General features: G+C 43.0%; 1 protein-coding gene across 4 annotated transcripts in view; it reads left to right on the forward strand.

Moving 5' to 3' along the window:
* HHAT (hedgehog acyltransferase) overlaps positions 1–20,098 on the forward strand; it is a 259,836-nt gene that overhangs the window by 209,554 nt on the left and 30,184 nt on the right. For 3 of the 4 annotated variants that reach the window (XM_019667729.1, XM_019667727.1, XM_019667728.1), the window contains one exon: positions 379–523. In XM_019667729.1, the coding sequence (XP_019523274.1) occupies positions 379–523 (145 nt within the window). Of the gene's footprint in view, positions 1–378; positions 524–20,098 lie in introns of those variants that run through there. The other variant, XM_019667730.1, reaches the window with a different exon arrangement.

The following is a 20,098-nucleotide window of genomic DNA, read 5'->3' on the forward strand; positions in this document are numbered from 1 at the left end:
TATGCTTGTTATCATGGAAAGCAGTGTAGAAAGTTCTTGTACCTATAGATTCCCATGCAGAAAATGGGTGGAGACGTCTCAGCCAAACCTTAACTAGCTCCAGTACTTCTGTTACACATGTCCAAGGGAAGCCCAAATTGGTCGTAGGAAGTAACAACGTGGAGGTACGTCGCTTCTTTCCTTAGACCAAAAGAAGCGTGTTGCAGGCATAGCAGTTTTTGAGACTTGTTGAAGTAACAACCTACTTCAGGCTCTGGGTCGGGGGTGGGGTGGGGGGAGGGGTAGGCATCCTGGACTGGGGACCGAGGAAGGCTGGATGACCTCCCAGCCTCATTTTTCGCCCTCGCGATGAGACGCCTTCTTGCCTTTCCCCTCTAGGTCCAGTTCCTCTCCCCACGAGCTCGCCGCCGACTCCACGCTGCCCTAGCGTCTTGCTCCACCTCCATGCTGATCCTGTCCAACCTGGTGTTCCTCGGGGGCAATCAGGTTGGGAAAATCTACTGGAATAGGATCTTCATACAAGGTAAGTTGCCAGGGAATGCAGTTTTCAGCCAATTTCTTGTTTTTCACCTGTGCCCTTGGTATCTTGACTGGGATTGGGGTGGGGGAGCAGTCATTGTTTTATTCACGGTATATGACCTGTAACAGGAACAGTTCTCTGTTTAGTTGTGACTTTAAGTGTCCCCTATTTTGATGTCCCTCTTATCTATGACACGTGACACTTAACATCAAAATGTGTTATCCCAACTCTCCCAGACTCTACCTTTCTGCTAACCTAGCTCTCCAGTTCTTTCCTTTTTTCTGACCTCCCTGCTGTCTATAGATCCCAGCCTTCAGTTTACTGCAAAGCCTAACATTTGCGGTTCTGAAAGTCCCACTAAGATGATGCCTAGAAGCCCCATTGTGCTCCTCTGCAGCTGTGGGCATGGCTGCAGGTTCGCCACAGCTCTTTGTTGGGGATGTTTTTGTCTGAACTCTGGGACGCCAGCACTAGTAGCCGACCTTATGTTTAATGTACATGAATGGCTCATCTGAATGTCAACAGCAAAACCACACCTGCAGCAGGTAAAATGCTAGTCTGTGGGAATTATTGCATTAATAATTGATCGTCATTTATTTAAGGTCCCCATTTCCCTGAGGCTGGAACTAAGAGTTACATCACACCCTTAAGACAATTGGGAGAAAGGGAACACTTATAATACACACTACTCTAGCCCAGGGGTTGGCAAACTTTTGAGATGGAAGAGCCGCCAGGGGTCAGCAATCAGTGGCTTGTGAGCCACATACAGCTCTTTGGGTACGTACATGTGGCTGTGAAGTAAAATTGAAAACGAAAATAAAACTATCATAGTTTCATTGATAAAAATTTTAAAGGATATTATTCACATAATGATGATTATGTAAAAATATATTTATGGCTCTCGAATAATTTTTAAATTGTTGTGAGGGACAGGATTGGCTCTTCCAGGGGTCGGCAAACTTTTGAGACGGAACGTACCCAAAGAGCTGCATGTGGCTTACGAGCTGCGGTTTGCCGACCCCTGCTCTAGCCTGTTCCCTATGTAAGGAACCTATGCTAAGGTTCCCTGACCAGTGGCAGGGTTTTGTGCTTTGGTTTGGGAAGTTTTACCAAGTGGTAATGACGTGACTGCACACTAGGCTGTCATCTCCACATCTGGGTCCCCAGCGGTGCTTTCACTGCAGTTGTTTTCACACCAGAAATAATCCCGACACAGCTGTGTGATCCCAGAATGCCAGGTCATGAATGTAAACTGGCCCGCTTGGGTGAGCCAGACTCAAAGGGGCCAAGAGTGAGAGCCCCTTTCTTCTTTCATCTTGTCACTATTATACCCCTCTTTGATCTTGCTTTCTGAGAAATGGCTTAGCTGATAGTTCCTGAAAAGACCCTGTACTTTCTAAGTGGAGGCTGTCCTTTAATAAAGATGGGAGATAAAGGGGTGCTGAGGATCTAAAGAGAAAAGCACTTTTAAAGGTTGGTGACAGTGTCTTACTTACCTAGCCTCCTACCACAATACCCAGCACAATACCGAGAGTGCTGGGGGGAAACGCTGACTTCAGGTTTGCTCGTCTCACGAGCGAGAAGGCTCTGATCTTTGTTTCAGTAAATCTAACATGTGGGGTGGTTACTACTCGAAGGCACTGAGGCAACAAGGATAGAAGAGGAAACACACACAAATGTGGGACCCAGACATGCAAACAGAAATGTGTCAATAGATTCAAGCAATTGCTGTGCCTGATCCATGAGTAAACTGGTAGAGGTCGCAGGATGGAATAGCCGACCTTCCCGCGGAAGTTGGACTTCACAGAAGTGGCTTTTAAATTGGAATTTTGAGCCCAATAAGTAGGAACTTGCCAGGTGGAGAAGGCAGGTGAATGAGGTAAGTAACACTTGCTGCTGCTATGTCAGATAATTCCAAACTCTCAGTAATGTTTCCCCCTAGAAGTTTATCCATCTCACAGTTCATTGCGGGGCCAGTGGCTTTTTCTAAGCAATGACTCCAGGACTGAGAGTGTTTCTGTTTTGAGTCTCCAACCACCTTGTCCTGCCAGCTCGGGGGGGATAGAGACGGGGATGGAACACAGGTGCTAAATACCCCCTCCAGAAGTGACACACGGCGTTTCTGCTTACATCCCATTGGTCAGAGCCAGTCACGTGACCGACCTAAGTGCAAAGCAGGGAGGTGGGGAAAGCACGCAGGTGTTAGGAGGCTGTGGTACAGTGGGAAAGGGTATACAAGGAAACCAGCTGGAGGGGCCCAAGAGGCAGCTAAAAATGTAAGTGGGAGTGGGTAGGAGGGTGGGACTAAATGCCTGAGATGTGGGAGTCAGGGCATGGCGGTAGTAGGTGACGCCATGGGAGTGGATACAGTTAGCCAGGGAGCACGCACAGAGCGAGAAGGTAGAACCTGGGGATGCTGGTATTTAAAGGCGCTGAGAGAAAGACAGCAGCTGTAAGACCTTCCTTCTGCTTCTCAAGGGCAGAAAGATCAAAACGTGGTTTGCCCCATACCCCGTGGAGCTGACATCAGTCACGTAGGGTCAGGGCTCTGAAACATCTGGTCTGCTGCTGCTGTGTAGGTCTTACTATGGTCTGTGATTGTATATGTGTTGTGTCCTCCCTGGAGTCCTGGGGACTGATTCTCTGCATATGGAGGGCTCTGTGGAATTGCTTCTCGCTGGGTATTGAGGCCAGGGAAGTGCAGCTTCGAAGGCATATTCTGTGTCAGAGATTCTTCAGATCAGCCTGGCCCCATCTCAGCTGGTCTGTCCCATGGCCTCCTGAGTCAGGGAATGTCTACTGGGGCTGTGGCACTTGCCCCATTTGTCTGGTCTCTGCTGTGGGTCTTTGCCCCTGAGTAACTGAGTTTCGATATCTCTTGGAGGAAAGTGAACCAGATGGTGCCAAATTCCCCCATCCTTGAGAACTCTGGATATTTTTTTTCATAACTAATTTGATTGACCCAATAGAAAATTAGTATGAATATTCATGTTTCGGTACAAAAAAAGTATTAATGAGTTTATAGCATGCTTCCTCAGACTCTGCCGGGATGTTATATTAGCTTTGTAAAATTTTTAAATCAATCTGAATTCTGAAAGGCCTCTGGCCCCAAAGGTTTCAGATAAGGGGTTGTTGACCTGCACGTGTACCTGCTGCTGAATGAGCAGAAGTTGAACATATGCTGCCTGTGTCCCTTCAGCCACATGAGCAGGACCTGTTGTTCCAAGACCCACCTCTACACACTGAGGAAAATGTGCTGAAGTGGGTGGGGAAGCCTGTCTGTAGGGGATGGAGAGCATTTAAGCTCAGTCTCCAGATTTCCAGGTTTAATGGGAAGGTGACTCTTCCCTGGGCTAGCCACATTGTCCCTCTGTGCCCTGATGGGATGGACCTGCTGCAGTGGTAGGGATGAGCTGTGTGCCCTAACAAATCTCACCTCAGTGCGTCCTGGAAGAGTGGGAAGAGGGCATACAGGGGTCTGGAGTGTAGGATTATTGAGGAGATAGAAGATACAGCCCCACTAATTCTCAGAGAGCCTTTCCCAGCATCACTGATTGTCCCTAGAAGTATATTATGATTAGTCCGGAGGAATTGTCGTACGGTCAGTATCTTTCTGTCTCCAGTTCACTGAATTTAGACATGGATTTGTTTGCTTTAAGCTACAAAGCTTATTTTAGTAGCTTATGTAAAAATCTCTGTCCTGGTTTCTATGGGGTTGGCGATATGAGGCTGTAAAGCCAGAGCCTTGCTTTTCTGCTGTGCACACAGCCCTCCTGCTGCCCAGAAGAGTAGACAACGCCAGCCAAGGGATGGAAATGCTCAGCGGCCCTCTAGGGCTCTGGCATGCATGGCACACAAACCATTTTTAACGGATGTTACCTCTGCTGCAGAGGTTGGAGAGGTAATGTTCAATGAATGCAGTGGAGAATAAAGAATCTCATATCTGCCTTCAAAATAAATCCCCAAACCTTTACTACTGAACTTTACTTCAAGCAGCTTGAGGAATGTGAATGTTTAGGGTGTGTGTGTGTGTGTGTGTGTGTGTAGAAAGAACCTAGCTGGGTCCAGGGATCTGAGAAGAATGTGGCTGGGGATTTGGTCCCCAAGCCTGCTCCAGGAGGCACCTTGCTGTGTCATGCTTTGCAGAGGCAAACACAGCGTGCTTCTTATATAACTCTTTGGCTCCCAAAAGCACTTGTTGATGGATGGCACTTTCTTGTGTCTGCCTTAAAGCTTCGACATTGAAGTGTAAGTTAATTTTTTGAGCAAGCAATGACTGTTCTGTAACTCAAAAATATCACTGTTATAACTGCAAATCTGTAAAACCAGCCTGTTCAGTATCCTGGCAGTGCTCTTAGCTGTGGGAGATTGGGAAGAAAAGGCAGACAATGGGGATGGGTGTACAGTGGGCATTTATCTGTCCATTGGGTATTTATCTGACCTTGAGGAGACTAAGAGCTTTATGTCTGTTTGGGTGCAGGGTGGTGTTCCTTCTGAAAAGTCCTTTTACTTCTGTCACCAGAAGGCCTGGGCTTTGTAAGGAGGAGACCTAATCGTTTCCCAGGAGGCTGGCACTGGATTCTGCATCTAAGGATTAGTGGTGATGGGAACTTGGTAGAAACATGGCGGCCATCAGACATTCTCCTGCCTGACTTCCCATTACACACACACACACACACACACACACACACACACACGCACACATACACACACTCGTACACACACATTCACACTCACACGCACACACACGCACGCATGTGTCAGAGCCTTTACACTCCCTATATTTACTTGCTATTTCTAGCTGACAAAGGAGAAAGTATATTTTCTCCCTGATTACTGGCCTGTCCATGCAGTTTATTCATCTCCTAACTCAAATGGCTCCGGACAGGCCCATTTTATGTAAAGCTGAACTAGGGCATTGCACTAGAAATTCTGGAAGGCTGTGGTTAAATAGAAACGCATTCCTTCACATTTTGTTAAATTCTTGGTACTAAAATTTCATTTTTGATGAGAGAAGACAGTAGGGCAGGTGTCAACCTCTCAGGGGCCTTCCTTGGTGATAACTTTGCTTCACCGTCTTCACTAGCCCTTCCCTTTAAGTAGAGTTTTCACGGCTCTGATTGATTCTGCTTCTGCCTCACTGGATCTTCTGCAAGTTCTAGAAAAGCCTGAGGAGCAGGAGTTTCCCACCCATTGTTTCGTTGGTGAAGCTGATACATAGATACAGGATAAGCAATTCATCCATGGTTACACATTGGTCCCTTTATGGCCATTCTTGGAATCGGAATTTCAAGACTTTCAGAAGTGTCAGTTTTTTTCTTTACTCTATGCTACGTGGTCACCCAGATGTCTTGGGCATCAGTTTTCCTAAAAGTATTTCAGGCCAAGTCAGCAGACATAGGATGTGAGAAACAGTGAGTGGAAGTTCTTATCCAGCAGTGCTCCTGGGGCGATGTTACACCTGAGAGAATTTCTAAAGTATGTAGGAAGGAGTTTGACTCATAGTGCATTTAAATAAATCCTACTTTCTGTGAGGTTGTGTGAAACTTTTTCCTGTTAACTAGGAACTTTCATGAATTCATTTAAAATGAGTTTCATGGTATAGGGGAACATTTTAAAGTGTCTTTGAACAGACTGTCAAGTAAAGACTAATATAGCTTAGATACAGTTAACCCAAATATAAATAAAATAATTCTGATTTTTACTGATTTATTAGCATATAATATTTGCAGCCTCTACCTCTCATTGGCTCCCAGCCTACCTGCCCCCAATCATATATGTTCAGGGTGATATTCAGAAATATATTACAAGCAAATCATTATGGTGTACAACTTAAACTAATACAATGTTGCATGTCAATTATATCTCAATAAAACTGGGAAAAGTATATTATAAATATGGTGATAGAAATTAAAATCAAACCAAAATATTTTTTACAATGTAAGTAAGTCCCCTTTTTTCTCTAACTAAACTGTATTAGGGCCGGCTGAGTGGCTTAGTTAGTTAAGAGCTCGCTCAAGAGTGCAAGCTCTGAGCAACTAGTGGTTCGATTCCCAGCCTGAGCTGAGCCAACAGGTGGCAGGATGGCTTAGCTAAAAAAATAAACAAACAAACAAAAACCTGTATGCATAATAAAGCTGCTCACCAGGTGGTGAATATTCAGTATATATAATAAAAGTATATCTGCAGTGAGACCCCCAAGTCTGTACTCTCAGGTCCAAACCGGGAAGTCACTTGGGGTTGCAGTGCATTGTGTGGCCTTTGAAGTGAACACACATCCTGAATTGATATTATTCATTTATGTGACTTCTTATCACAGCTATGACTATACTTTCTACCAATGGGTGCAGAAATAGTTTAGCACCTGCCGTGCCAGTGCATGCCAGCTGAGTATTAAAGGGGAGCATCTGGGGGGCCGGCCGAGTGGCTCAGTTGGTTAAGAGCTCGCTCAAGAGCTTGAGCTCTGAGCAACAGCAGTTCGAGTCCAGCCCGAGCTGAGCAGCCGCTGAGCTGCCAACAGGTAGCAGGATGGCTCAGCTAAAAAAAAAAAAAAAGGGGGAGCATCTGGGCAGTGTGAAATGTTTATCGGATGCGCTAGGAGCCAGGAGCCCCCTTTTACCGGACCATCTCCTCAAGTCACTAGTGAACATTTTTAAAAAGTGTTAAAAATTAAGACAATTTAATATGAAATACAGTAACATTGTTGTAACAGAAGGAAAATCTAGCCCGAGTCGTCACGATCAGGTGTCTCAGCTTTGGGGGTTAATTCTTTCGTGTACCAGGACCCATCATTGTGTTTTGTTTCTGCTTACTAGCGCACTGAGCACTGCTGACCACCTGCTTTCTGTTGCCCCCTGTATTCGTTTCCTATGGCTGCTGTAACAGATTATTACAAACTTGATGACTTAAAGGAACACAAATTTATCTCTTACTGTTCTGGAGGCCTGAAGTCTGAAACCAGTCTTGTTGGTTCCTTCTGGGGGTTCTAAGGGAAGATCTGGGTTTTTTTTGCCTTTTTCAGTGTCCAGAGGCCAGGCACATCCCTCAGCTCAAGGCTTACCTTCTTCCTCTTGAAAGCCAGCAGCACAGCATCTTTAAATCTCTTTCTCTCTGTCCCTCTTCTCCTGTCATACATCACCTGCTATCTGACTCCTGTGTGTCGTCAATAAGGACCCTTGTGATTACATCAGGCCCACAGGGGTAATCCAGGATAATCTTCCCATTTCAGGATCCTTAACTCTTATCACACCTGCAAAGTCCCTTTTGCCACGTAAGCCGACTTGCGTGGCTTCCAGGGATTCGGACATGGCCATCTTTGGAGGAGCCATTATTTAGCCGACCATAGCACAATAAGGCAACATTTGCTGTTACACAAAATATCCCTTCTGTGGCACCACTGCGATAGCTCCTTTCTCAAGACATTTGATTATAAAAATAGCACTTTGGATATGCCACCAGCCTTATTAAAATGAGAACCTACCTGTAAAAAGAAGTGGTACTTACATTTCACAGAAGAAATGTGAGACTTGTTATCTTAGGGGTATGTAGAGAGTAGTATAAGAGAAACATGCAGTTTTGCTTGCTCGGCATTTGTCCCCCATTCTTGGGGAAGAAACCTCTCCTACCTGATTCTGAATCTGTGTCATTCTGGTGGGATCCACCCTGTATGTGACCGGGATTGGCTAGTCCGTGTGGTCCATCTCCTCACGTGATGCAGTTCCACAGTTTTTGTTAGAACTATTAGGAAGGAGTTAGAACTATTCTTCTGTTGTTGCAGAGGTGTCAGAATATTGGGCTGGATGTGCTGGCAGTCCTCTCGCCACCACCGGCGGAGAGCTATGTAGAGAGGGAAGCCAACTCTGAGGAAAGCAGAGCTACATTTTGGATGGGTATTTTTTGAGACAACCCACTACCACATATTTTTAAGCTCTGAGTTCTTGAAGCCAACGTATATCTGTGTGCTTTTCCATTACAGGAGTTTTTTTGTTTGTTTTGTTTTTTACTCACTTCATCAGTTCGTGTTGGGAGACAGTTCTCCAGGGCTGTCTTGTGTTTCTGCAGGTTTTTTTTTTTGGGGGGGAGTACACTGACTGCCTTTGCTTCAAACTGTCTTTCCAAGAATATTTATATGGAAGACATATTTGGAAGATGAAAATAGTATCTTCCTCCAAAGTAAAAGGTATTTGTTTACTGTCCAGTATAAAAAAGATCTCTTTCTGGAGGCAAAGTTCAGATAGGCGTACTGCCCATTGTAAAGTACTTGTATTCCCTAAGCTGGGGTTTATCTCCTCTAACGTAACCCACTGCATGTACAGATATCACCTGGCTCTCTTCACATTGCGCTGTGGGATCTGAGGCTCAGGGAAATGATACAAATGCTCTGACTACTGTTATTGCTGTAAGAAAGTCCTTTGTCTCTGACCCAACAGTCTCGTGTCTTCTTCCAGTATCCATGAAACTAACAGGCTAATTTGTTGCTTGCAAGTAGGGTAAAATCTCAGAGCCTTCACTTACTGACAATCCAGTTTGGTTGAGTTTCTGTCACTTGTAATGAAAATCATCCTGACTAATGTAGGTGGAATATACAACCATGACAGGTTCTTAAGGGAAGGTATTTGAAGAGATTCTTTTGTACTGAATCATTTTTTGTATGACATTTTTTTATTTTTTAGCTTTTGTGCTTTTCTTTCTTTTGTAACTATGAAAAATTATGTACTCTGTTATGCTTTTTAAAATAGACATCTAATTCTTCAATTCTAAATTGAAATAATTATAAAAGATCTAATTTTTGCCATATTATATTGACATTTAAAAATAAAACTGAAACCTTTAAATAATATAAATTATAAATAACTTAGTGATTTGATGTACATACACCATTATCCTTTCAAAACTATGTATGAGCAAGATCTTTCACAGGAACGTTTCCTTGATCACGTATTTCTGTATCATTTTCCCCCAGAATTTTGTCTTGTCTAAAAGTTTTTTCCTTTCAGCTATCACACTTCTCTGCAGCATTGTTGATTTTGTTTATTTTATTTGTTTTTCTATTACTATGAAGCTAGAAATGTAAACATTTTTTCCTGGATTGAGTTACCATTACAATTACTAGTAGTACATAGCACAAAGATGATACCATTTGATAGCTAATTATTAACACAAAAAATAAAATTTTATTGGAAATACTTTTCTCTTGAGATGGATGGATAAGGGGCTTATGGTTATTTGATTAAAGGAATTATCTAATTGTGCCTTGATTTTGCCCCCCCCCTTTTTTTTTTTTAGCTGAGCCATCCTGCCACCTGTTGGCAGCTCAGCGGCAACTCAGCTCAGGCTGGGAATTGAGCCGCTGTTGCTCAGAGCACAAACTCTTGAGCGAGCTCTTAACCAACTGAGCCACTCGACTGGCCCTTTGGCCCCCCTATTTTAAAGCTTTTTATTGACATATAATATAGCACAGAAGAGCACATATAAGACTTTTTTTCAGCGAACCCATGTATAACCAGCACCTAGAGGCCCCTTCTTATGACCCTTATCAATTACTATCTGCCCGTAAGAGTAATCACTATTCTGACTTCTAAGTGTATAGCTTTTTGTGGGTAACTTGTTTGTTTAAAAATATATATGGGGTCAGAAAATTAAGTTTGCGAACTTGTTGCAACGATATTGCTAAACTTTATTGATATCAGAGGGATTATTCATTATGAATTTGTACCAACTGGACAAATGGTTCACCAAGTTTACTATTTGGAAGTGCTGAAAAGGCTGCGTGAGAAAGTTAGATGACCTGAACTTTTCACCAACAATTCATGGCTCTTGCATCATAGCAATGCACCAGCTCACACAACACTGTCTGTGAGGGAGTTTTTAGCCAGTGAACAGATAACTGTATTGAAAAACCCTCCCTACTCACCTGATCTTGTCCCGAGTGACTTCTTTCTTTACCCAAAGATAAAGGAAATATTGAAAAGGAAAACATTTTGATGACATTCAGGACATCAAAGGTCGACCGCTCTGGTGGCCATTTCAGAAAAAGAGTTCCAAAATTGCTTTGAAGGGTGGCGTCAGTGCATAGCTTCCCAAGGGGAGTACTTTGAAGGTGACTGTAGTGATATTCAGCAATGAGGTATGTAGCACTTTTTCTAGGATGAGTTCACGAACTTATTTGTCCGACCTCGTATATGGAAGTTGAGGACTTAGAAATGAATTCCTCTGAAGTTATCAATGCTGTTTATATACTTCGGAAAGTCCTGCTATAACCCTAGTGGTACGCATAGCCCAGCCTGAAGACCACTGCTCTGTAGGGGAAAGAACCTCACTCTGTTTTGTGTCCCCCCTCATCTCTTTATTCTAGCCCAAAAGGAAAGAAGTGTTGATCTGGTCTGGACAGGGGTTGGGGTTGGCACGTATCAGTTAGCCACGGCGGCATAACAACTCCCCACGAGAGTTAATGGCTGAGAAGAACAAGCATTGTGTAGCTCGTGAGTCTCTGTGTCGGTTGGGGTCTGGCTGGTCTGGGACAGCCTCATGCATACACCTGTGGGTCAGCCATGGCTGGATTTGCTGATCTTAGCTGGGTTCTCACATTTCTAGGGCCTTGGCTGGGATGAATTGTGTAAGTCAGGTCTGTTCTATGTTGATTTCTTATTCGTTAGCAGATTTGTCCAGGCTTGTTCACATGATACGAGAGGAGGAGAGAGTACGAGGGGGGGGTAGTGAAATAAACACTCTTGCATGTGTATAAGTGTGTGTGCGTGTGTATGAGCCACATTGTTAAAATCTGGGACATTGGGACATTCAGCCTGATCTAACTTAAAGAAGCTTCCCTGACGCCCAGCCTGGCCATGTGGAGTTCTGCATAGGATGTGGGGCCCGAGCGCCAGCTAGTAGTCAAGTATTCCCTTGTTTGGCTTTGCATAGATGTCTATGGCATACAGATTTTCCTGAGTCCTCTGACTAAATATAATTTCATACCTCTGAGTAGCATCCATTGTTACTATTTTAACTCTTTGTTGTTTTAAGAACTTTTTAAAAAATTTTTTTATTGTTAGCTTCAGGTGTACAGAACAATGCAATAGTTATTGTAATAGATAAGAACTTCTAATTCACTAGTTCAGTTGATCTTCTCAGCAGCGCTGCAACACAGTTCAGGCAGATCTGATCTCAGCATTACTAACAGCCCTGAGGCCAGAGAGGTTAGGAAGCTTGTTCGTAGTCACACAGCTAATCAGAAGTGGAACCAGGTGAGATCACAGGCCTATTAAACTCCAAATCCCATATCCTTTACATTATACTGTTCTGCCCTCTCTGTTCTGTGAGACCTAAATCATGACAAGCAATCAGTTTTCACCGCAAACATCTCTGGGTGTCACTGTTGGTGACAAAGTCTAAGGTACCTGGTTTATTTTTCTGTTCCTGGTACTTATCGGTAGGGGTTGGGGTGGTGACAGGAATCAGACCTCCCAGGTTCTGGGGCTTGTGGGCCAGCCCACAGCTGCTAGCTGGATTGACCACTGGGCTAGTCTGCACCCCGGCAACTGTTTTTATTCAGAGCCTGCTCAGCTGGTGAAGGACCCTTGCTCACCTGACAAATCAGCACTCGAGGTATTGGTTTTCCCTCTTTTAGGCTTCCTCAGACATTGCATTCGCTTACACACAAGCCTTGTTTCTTACTCAGACCAAGACAGCAGTGGAAGAAGAAGATTGTTTTGTTTGGGCATGCTGGCTGAATCACCAGAGGGACAAGATGTTCTCGGGACGGCTGCTGTAAGGGCTGAAGGCTCACAGTCACAGAGTATTACGCCGCATGGTGCTGGAAACGCAGGAGGCAGCAGCGCGGGCTGGTTGTGGTCCTTTCCTTTGTAGTACAGATCAGAGAGTGGAATCCAGGGAAATGTTTCCTCGCCCCAGGAGTTTTATTCACGCTGTGGTCACCTCTCCTGAGTGTGATTAAGGCTGTCAAGCATTTCAGTGAATAGTCAGTAAATGAGAAGAAAAACCACGGAGAAAAACTTTCCATGGTCTTGAAATAAAGACAGAAAGAAACGAATCCTGTTTTGTGAGCACCTGCTTGGTACCACCCAGGATTGTTCAGGGCTCAGAGCTTTGTGTGGCCCAGCACTGGCGCCATCCAGACCATTTGTCTCTGCCCTGACTTGGGATTCTTGCAGCCTACCAGCTCCGCCCTGTTCACCTTACCTGCTGCTGTGGAGTAATCCTTTGCAAGGGAACCTACGAAGAGAGTAAAGCATGACCAACGGGGTGTTATGGGTCGAATTGTGCTCTCCCCGCACATACTAATGTCCTAACCCCATTATCTCAGGATGTGACCTTATTTGGAATCAGGGCCTTTACAGAGGGAATCAAGGTGAAATGCGGTCATTAGGGTGGGCCCGAACCCCAATGACTGGTGTCCTTATAAAAGGAGGAAATTTGGGCGCACAGACAGATGGGCACAGAGGGAAGATGACTTGAAGCCACAGGGAGAAGGTGACAGAAATTGGAGTAATGCTGCACTGGAATGCCTGGGGCCACCGGAAGCTGCTGGTGGCAAAGCAGGTACCTCCCGTAGAGGCTTCAGAGGGAAGGAACATGGCCCTGCCAACACCTTGACTCCAGACTTCTGGCCTTCAGACTGTGAGGCAATAACTTTCTGGTGTTTTAAGCCCTTCATCTTGTAATGCTTTGCTATGGTAGCCCTAGGAGACGCATACAGGTTGTGTGATGGGGAAGCTCGGATGGTGAGATGAGGCGCTGAGGTGGGCTGGCAATGACGTCTTTCCTCCTCTCAGAAACGCAGTTCAGACAGGAGCCCAGAGCTGGAAGGTCAAAAACACCCTTTCTGCGTGTTGAAGTCCACACCTGAGCTAGACTTTGCTTTCTGGGCCTGTGCCATAGGACAGGCATCCCAACAGTGTGAAATGAGGGTGGGAACAGTCGCATGCCACCACAACAAGGTCACAGGTTGAATGTAATCAGCCAGAGCAGGGTATTCTGAGCCAGAGGCTCAGTGAGGGCCCAGTGAAGGTGAGGAGCGAGGAAAGCTGACCTTCTCATTTCTGGGGAGCCCTCATCTTTTATGGGCGACCCAGGCCAGTTTAAAGTGTGGTGATGTGGTCAGCGAAGATGGGGGAACAGAAGCAGAAACCCACAGTGACCGTCCAGGGATGCATTAAGTGGCTGATTTTTAAGCAGAGCCGAACTTTCAGTTACCACCTGCCTTAATATTCATCTTTTCCTCATGTGTCCATCTCTGACCCATCACATTGATTACGCCAAAAGCAGCAGATAGAAACAGCTAGTCTGGAAGTATATATCACCCCCTGTCAGGCTGGCAGATTGAAGCTTCCTGAGAGAGGAGCAGGCTTATCCTCCACTTGGAGCTCGCTGCCCAGCATCCGGCTGACCCAAGCCTCGAAGCCTTTGTCGCCCGGTGCCAGACGAACAGCATGCCCACAGCGCCTCTGCTCCCCTCGGTTCTCCTCTGGGTATTGTCACACTCCAGCTGCTGCCAGCTCTTGCACAGAGGAGGAGGCAGCTGCTAATTTTAGCCCCATTTAGGTCTCTAAGCAGCATGCCTCAAGCCTTCTCTTTATTTTTCTGATGGCATTTTCATGTAACCTTGGGCGGGGAGGTGGGGGAGGAGGGCTGGGGTAGACTGAGAAGACTCACCAGCTATAAGTAAAATAAAAGGGGAAACCTCGTATTTTGTTTTAAAAGGTGATTGCATTCCTTTGCTGTTAGAAGTCTTCCAGGGAACAGGCGTATGTACCAAGGGAGTTACCTATAACCTGTGGCTTTAGGGGAAAAAGAAAACAAGATAACTGAGGGTTGAGCCGGGAATATAACACTGTGCCAGAGAGCATTAGAGAGTTGTCTCTGGCTTGCTTGAGTGAGGCCCAGCCACCCAGTTTATGACACAGGAACGTGGGTTTTTGCTTAATAAACCTGGTTTCCCTTTTCCCGATTGTTTGTTTACACATCGGGCGTAGGGGACCACTCCCATTTGTGTTGTTTCCAGGTTGAGTCTCCTAATGGAGCACACTTGTTGTAATATACAAGAGCAGACTATTTGCGTTCTGGAGGGTGTCAGTCACACAAAATCTAAAAGATGTCAGACAACGTAATGGGTGCTGTTATTTGCTGACTTTCAGGTGACAACGAGCCAAACGGGTCTGTTTTGGGAGCCAGGCCTTTCCTGGGAAAGTCATCGTTTTTTAACTAAACTAGAAGAAACCAGACAACTTTTAACATAAAATTGTTGCTGATCCTGTTTTAACATTCTGTGTGTGTCCACAGTTACCTATCACTAACTTTTCTCATATTTGAAGCTTGCCTCTTGATTACTTTTCTCATTTTGTGGCTGCCCCAGCAAAATTGCTGGAGGGTTGGATCATATCTCTTGCATTGCTATAAAAAAATTTTATCATCGGCAAGGATTTTACTAAAAGAAGCAAAAGCACACAGTAAGGAAATAAGAAATGTGAGAGGCATCCCAACCTCTCTGATTGAGGGAAAAGAGGCACAGTGGTCAGGTGGGTCTAGATGAGGCCAACATCTTTCCCGACAGAGGAAACCGCTTGAAGGAGAAGGCCTCCCTGTATCCTGCTGGTCAGTGTACTGGGCTTACGATACATTGATGATCAAACATGGAAAAATGTGCAATAGTGCCTGAAGACAAAATGCTTTGGGGACAAAGAAGTGAATGGGAAGGGGTGTGTTTGTAATCTCTTGCTTTTTACATATATGTTAAAGATATTTTGAGATTTGTCTTTTGTTTCTTAAGTATAGTGAGTATAGCTGCTTTATTACCTGTGATAATTTCAGTATCGTAAATCTGTATTTATCTGTATCTCCTGTCGTGTGTGTGTGTGTGTGTGTGTGCGCTGGGTCTTACAAGTAGCACCTCTTTCCTTATATACCTGGTTATCTTTGACTATGTGCTGCTCACTGTCTTACATAATTATATGTGGGGCTTCCCTGAGGCCTAGTATGAAGATATCTTCCTCCAAACAAAATTTGCGTTTATATCTGACAGATACCTAGGACTGGCCCATGGTTCATCCTCTCAGGGACGGATTCACTTCCTTCTCCCTTTTCTCTGTTTACTACTGGTTCACTCTTACCCTGAAGATAATTTGATTCCTTTCTAAGCCCCAGCTCTTATGAGTCACCTGTTAGACTCACTGCTTTTATCAGGTCCTGAGATTTTATTCCTGCTTTCTTACCCTAAATATTAAAACACAGTCTGGACAGACAAATGTTCTTACAACAAAAACATCGTGAAGAACTTCCCTTATCTCTCTTGGTTCTCATTTTCTGTTAGATTTTGGCCCCACTGTCATACCAAAACATTGTCAGCTGTTTGGAAAAAAAAAATTAAAATGTTTGTCTAGCAATTTTGTATTTTTTCTTCCAGTGAGAAAAATGGTCTAAATAACTTACCTGCTATTGCCAGAAACAGAACTCTTTCTTAGACCCTGAAGAAATCCTGATTTCTCTTTGAGTCAAACAGCATTGAAAACTTCCAAGAAATGATAAAATGGTTCAATTAGAAATAGGAGGCATCAGGGGCGGCTGGTTGGCTCAGGTGGTTAGAGCGCAGGTTCGTAACACCAACATTGCCGATTCAATTCCCACGTGGGCTATGGGGCTGCGCCCTCCACAACTAGATTGAAGAGAACTACTTGACTTGGAGCCGATGGGTCCTGGAAAAACACACTGTTCCCCAGTCAAATTTCTTTAAAAACAAAAAAAGAAATAGGAGGCATCAGATAAATTATTTTTTTTATTGATTAGTGAATTTATATTGGATTGCTAAGAGAAGTTAGGTGTATTTGAGGAATCCCCTTATTTCTGAGAGCTGTGTCTCGGTAATGATGCAGTATGACAGTAAAGGACTCTGAAGTCAAACACGATTGAGTCATTTACTAGCTATGGGACTGTGGATTAGATACCTAACCTATCTAACACTCAGCTTCACACCTGTAAATAGAGAAAAATACCTACCTCATAAGTGACTGTAGAGATTAAATGTCATGAATATAAAACCTTGTACAGTCTCTGGTACATGGTAAGCCTTTACTAATGGTAGGTTCTTATTGGTAACATTATATTAACATTATTCCACCCACATGACCCCTTTTTCTTTGATAAAAAATAGTTTGGTGGATATCCACATACAAAAGAATGAAGTTGGACACCTACCTCACCCATACACAAAAATTAATTCAAAGTACATCAAAGACCTAAAATATCAGGGTAAATCTTTATGACCTTGGTTAACCAATGGTTTCTTGTATGTGACACTAAAAACACAAACAATAAAAGAAAAAAATAGATCAACTGGACATTATCAAAACTAAACATTTCAAAGGACATCATCAAGAAAGTGAAAACATAACTAGAATGCAAGAAAATTTTGTAAATCATGTATCTGATAAGAAATTCGTATCTAGAATATATAAAGAATTATTACAACTTAATAATAAACTGACACATAACTCAATTTAAAATGGGCAAAGGATCTGAATAGACATTTATCAAAGAAGATATACAAATGACCAATAGCGCATGAAAAGATATTCAACACTTATCATTAGCCATCAGGAAAATGCAAATTAAAACGGCAATGAGATATCACTTCACAACCACTAAGATTACTATCGTAACAAACAAACAAAGTCAAAATGGGAAAGAAGTGTTGGTGAGGATGTGGAAAATTTAAACTCTCATACACTACCTGTACAAATTTAAAATAAAAACAGACACTTTGGAATATAGTCCGGCAGTTCTTCAAAAAGTTAAACAGAGTTACCATATGACCCAGCAATTCCACTCCTCGGTATAGTCCCAAGAAAAGTGGAAATATATGTCCACAAAAATCTCATACACAAATGTTCATAGCAGCATTACTCATAATAGTGAAAAAAGTAGGAACAGCCCATATGTCCATTAATTGCTGAGTAGGTAAATAAATGTGGTATATCCATGCAAAGGAATATTAATTCAGCAATAAAAAGGAATGAAGTACTGATAATGTTATAACATAGATGAACTTTGACAACATTATTGTAAGTGAAAGAAGCCAGTCACAAAGGACCACATATCGTATGATTCCATTTCTATGAAATGTCCAGAATTGACAAATCTATGGAGACAAAAAGTATATTAGTGGTTGCTTAGGGCTGGAAAGGGTGGGTGTTTAGAGGGTAATGGCTAATGAGCATGGGGGGGAGATAAAATATTTTAAATTTGATTGTGACGATTGCACAATTCTGTGAGTATACTAAAACCCATTGAATTATGCATTTTGCATGGGTTAACTGTGTGGTGTTTTAATTACATCTCAATAAATGTGTAAAAAATTAGTTAGGGGCTAAAAGATAATTGGTCTGGCCTGGTAATTCTGTTTGTTCCTCAATCCATCCATCCATTTATTTTCCCTTTCTTCTATCAGTTCATTCTTCCTTCCATCCTCCCATCTCATCCCATCCCATTTTCTCCTTCCTTCCTCACTCTATAAATACAAAAACCATTCACTGGTCATCTGCTAAAGTCCAGGAACCATGCTAGTCCCTGCCGTCTGTCATGCCAGTTTGGCATTTCTGTGTCCTTACGCTTTGCAGCTGCCTAGTGTAAAGTGACTTTTCCAAGCTCTCCAGAGGAAATGGCCTTTATTAACCCACCCAGTAAACAGATGGATACATAGATTTGGGGAGAGAGGGGCATGCTGAAGACCTGGGTCACATCTCACCTTGGATGAGTCCTCAGAATGCTGTGTAGGAAATTTTCTGGTTTCGTGTATTTGCTGTGATAACTCAATGTTAAATATGTATGACATTCTCTCCTGCCTCCTGTCTGTGGGCCAGTGCAGGTGTGATGCCTGGTAGTTGCATTTCTCATTATTAACACAATGTTGAGTGATTTTAAGGTTGACCTGATCTAACACAGCTTTCTTAATGAGAGTACTCCCCTCTATGTCATCGTTAATCAATATGATGTCAGCGATTGTCTTGTCCAATCTCATGTACTGTTATTTCCTAACTTTATTGCCCATTAGAATCACCTGAAAAGCTTATTTAAAATGCAGAATCCTGAGACCCCCTACCTGTAAGAGATTCTGATTCAGTAGCTCTAGGGTGGCACCCAGGAATCTGTTTTTTTAATGAACACGCCTGGTAATTCTGATTGAAATGCTCCTTGCATCACCTTTGAGATACTCTGCAATAATTGATCTGTTCATGCCAGCATCAGTTAATAATAGAAGCTTCTGGTTTCCCTTCGAGTGCCCTCTGGTGCCCATCTCTTCAATCTTGGAAGAGTTGCTCCATGGATGAGAAGGAGTAAGTATTGTTCTGTGAACTCTCCCACTGAGTTTAGCGGGTAGAATCTTCAATATGCTTTTAGATTTTTGAGGGAGACAAGAATCCAGCAGCTCCAGGCACCTTTCACGTGTCCACTGATTTATTTAGATAATCTAAACTGTAATATATCCAAGTAATCAACATCTGGATTTAGAGGCATATTGTTAGATATCAGAGTTTTGCACCCTTTTTTAATTTGCTTGATTCGATAGGAAAAACAAACTTGAATTTTAGGAGACAAGGTGGAGGAAACTTAGGAAGAAAATGATTGGGGCCCAGGGGAGCATGTAAGCTATAATGAAAACTCTTCTCTGAACACAGATAACTGCGTGTTGACGCCAGTAAGGTAGGTAGGAAGTTTTACAATCCCTCTAAACCTGCAACATACCTCAAAATGCTGTGTTGACACACATTTTCCTCATGAAGAGGGTACATCAATCTACCAAATCCCTCACCTCCATCACCATCAAAATGCCTTTGTAGAACCCCTAATTCTACATGGGGCTGTATTAAAAGCAAAACAAAACAAAACTTTAGGCTAATTTCAGCCATCCTTGTTATTTGGGATCCTGACATCCAAGATATCATTGATGTATACCAACAAGGAAAGAGGGAGCTTAAACTAAATTTCAGTTGAGATATATATATATATATATATATATATATATATATATATATATATATATTACATTTTGCAAAGCAGTTTCATTTGCATGACAGTCCTGTAATATAAATTGAGCATAATTATTATTCTTATTCCATGGGTGAGGAAACTAGTTAAGTGACTTGCCAAACTCAGTTACCTGCTCAATGGCAGAGCTGAGACTTGAAACCACGTCCTCTTGTTCCTCCTTCTTCAATGCCATTTTCACTAAATCCGCTAAGAAAATGGTGGGGTTTCTGCTCATTATCTGTCTGGAGCTGATAATTTAGAAATCCTATTTTGTTATTCTTTAAGGCATGAATGATGAAATACTGAACACTGTATGAAAAGAGCTATATAAATAGTGATTAGTGGATTTGTTTTGGGAGGAACTGACTGTCCATCCAGCAGAGCAGGAAAATCGAATCATTTACCTTAAAAGCCCTGGAAGCCTTCTTTAAAGAGGCGGATTATATTTTTCAAATTTAAAAGTAACATTCCTTTTTTGAACTTTTATTTAAGTACATGTGTAAATTAAAGTGCACAAAGGTTAAGTATGCAGCATGATGC

Source organism: Hipposideros armiger, unplaced genomic scaffold (assembly GCF_001890085.2).
Source record: "Hipposideros armiger isolate ML-2016 unplaced genomic scaffold, ASM189008v1 scaffold_503, whole genome shotgun sequence".
Lineage (NCBI taxonomy): Eukaryota > Metazoa > Chordata > Mammalia > Chiroptera > Hipposideridae > Hipposideros > Hipposideros armiger.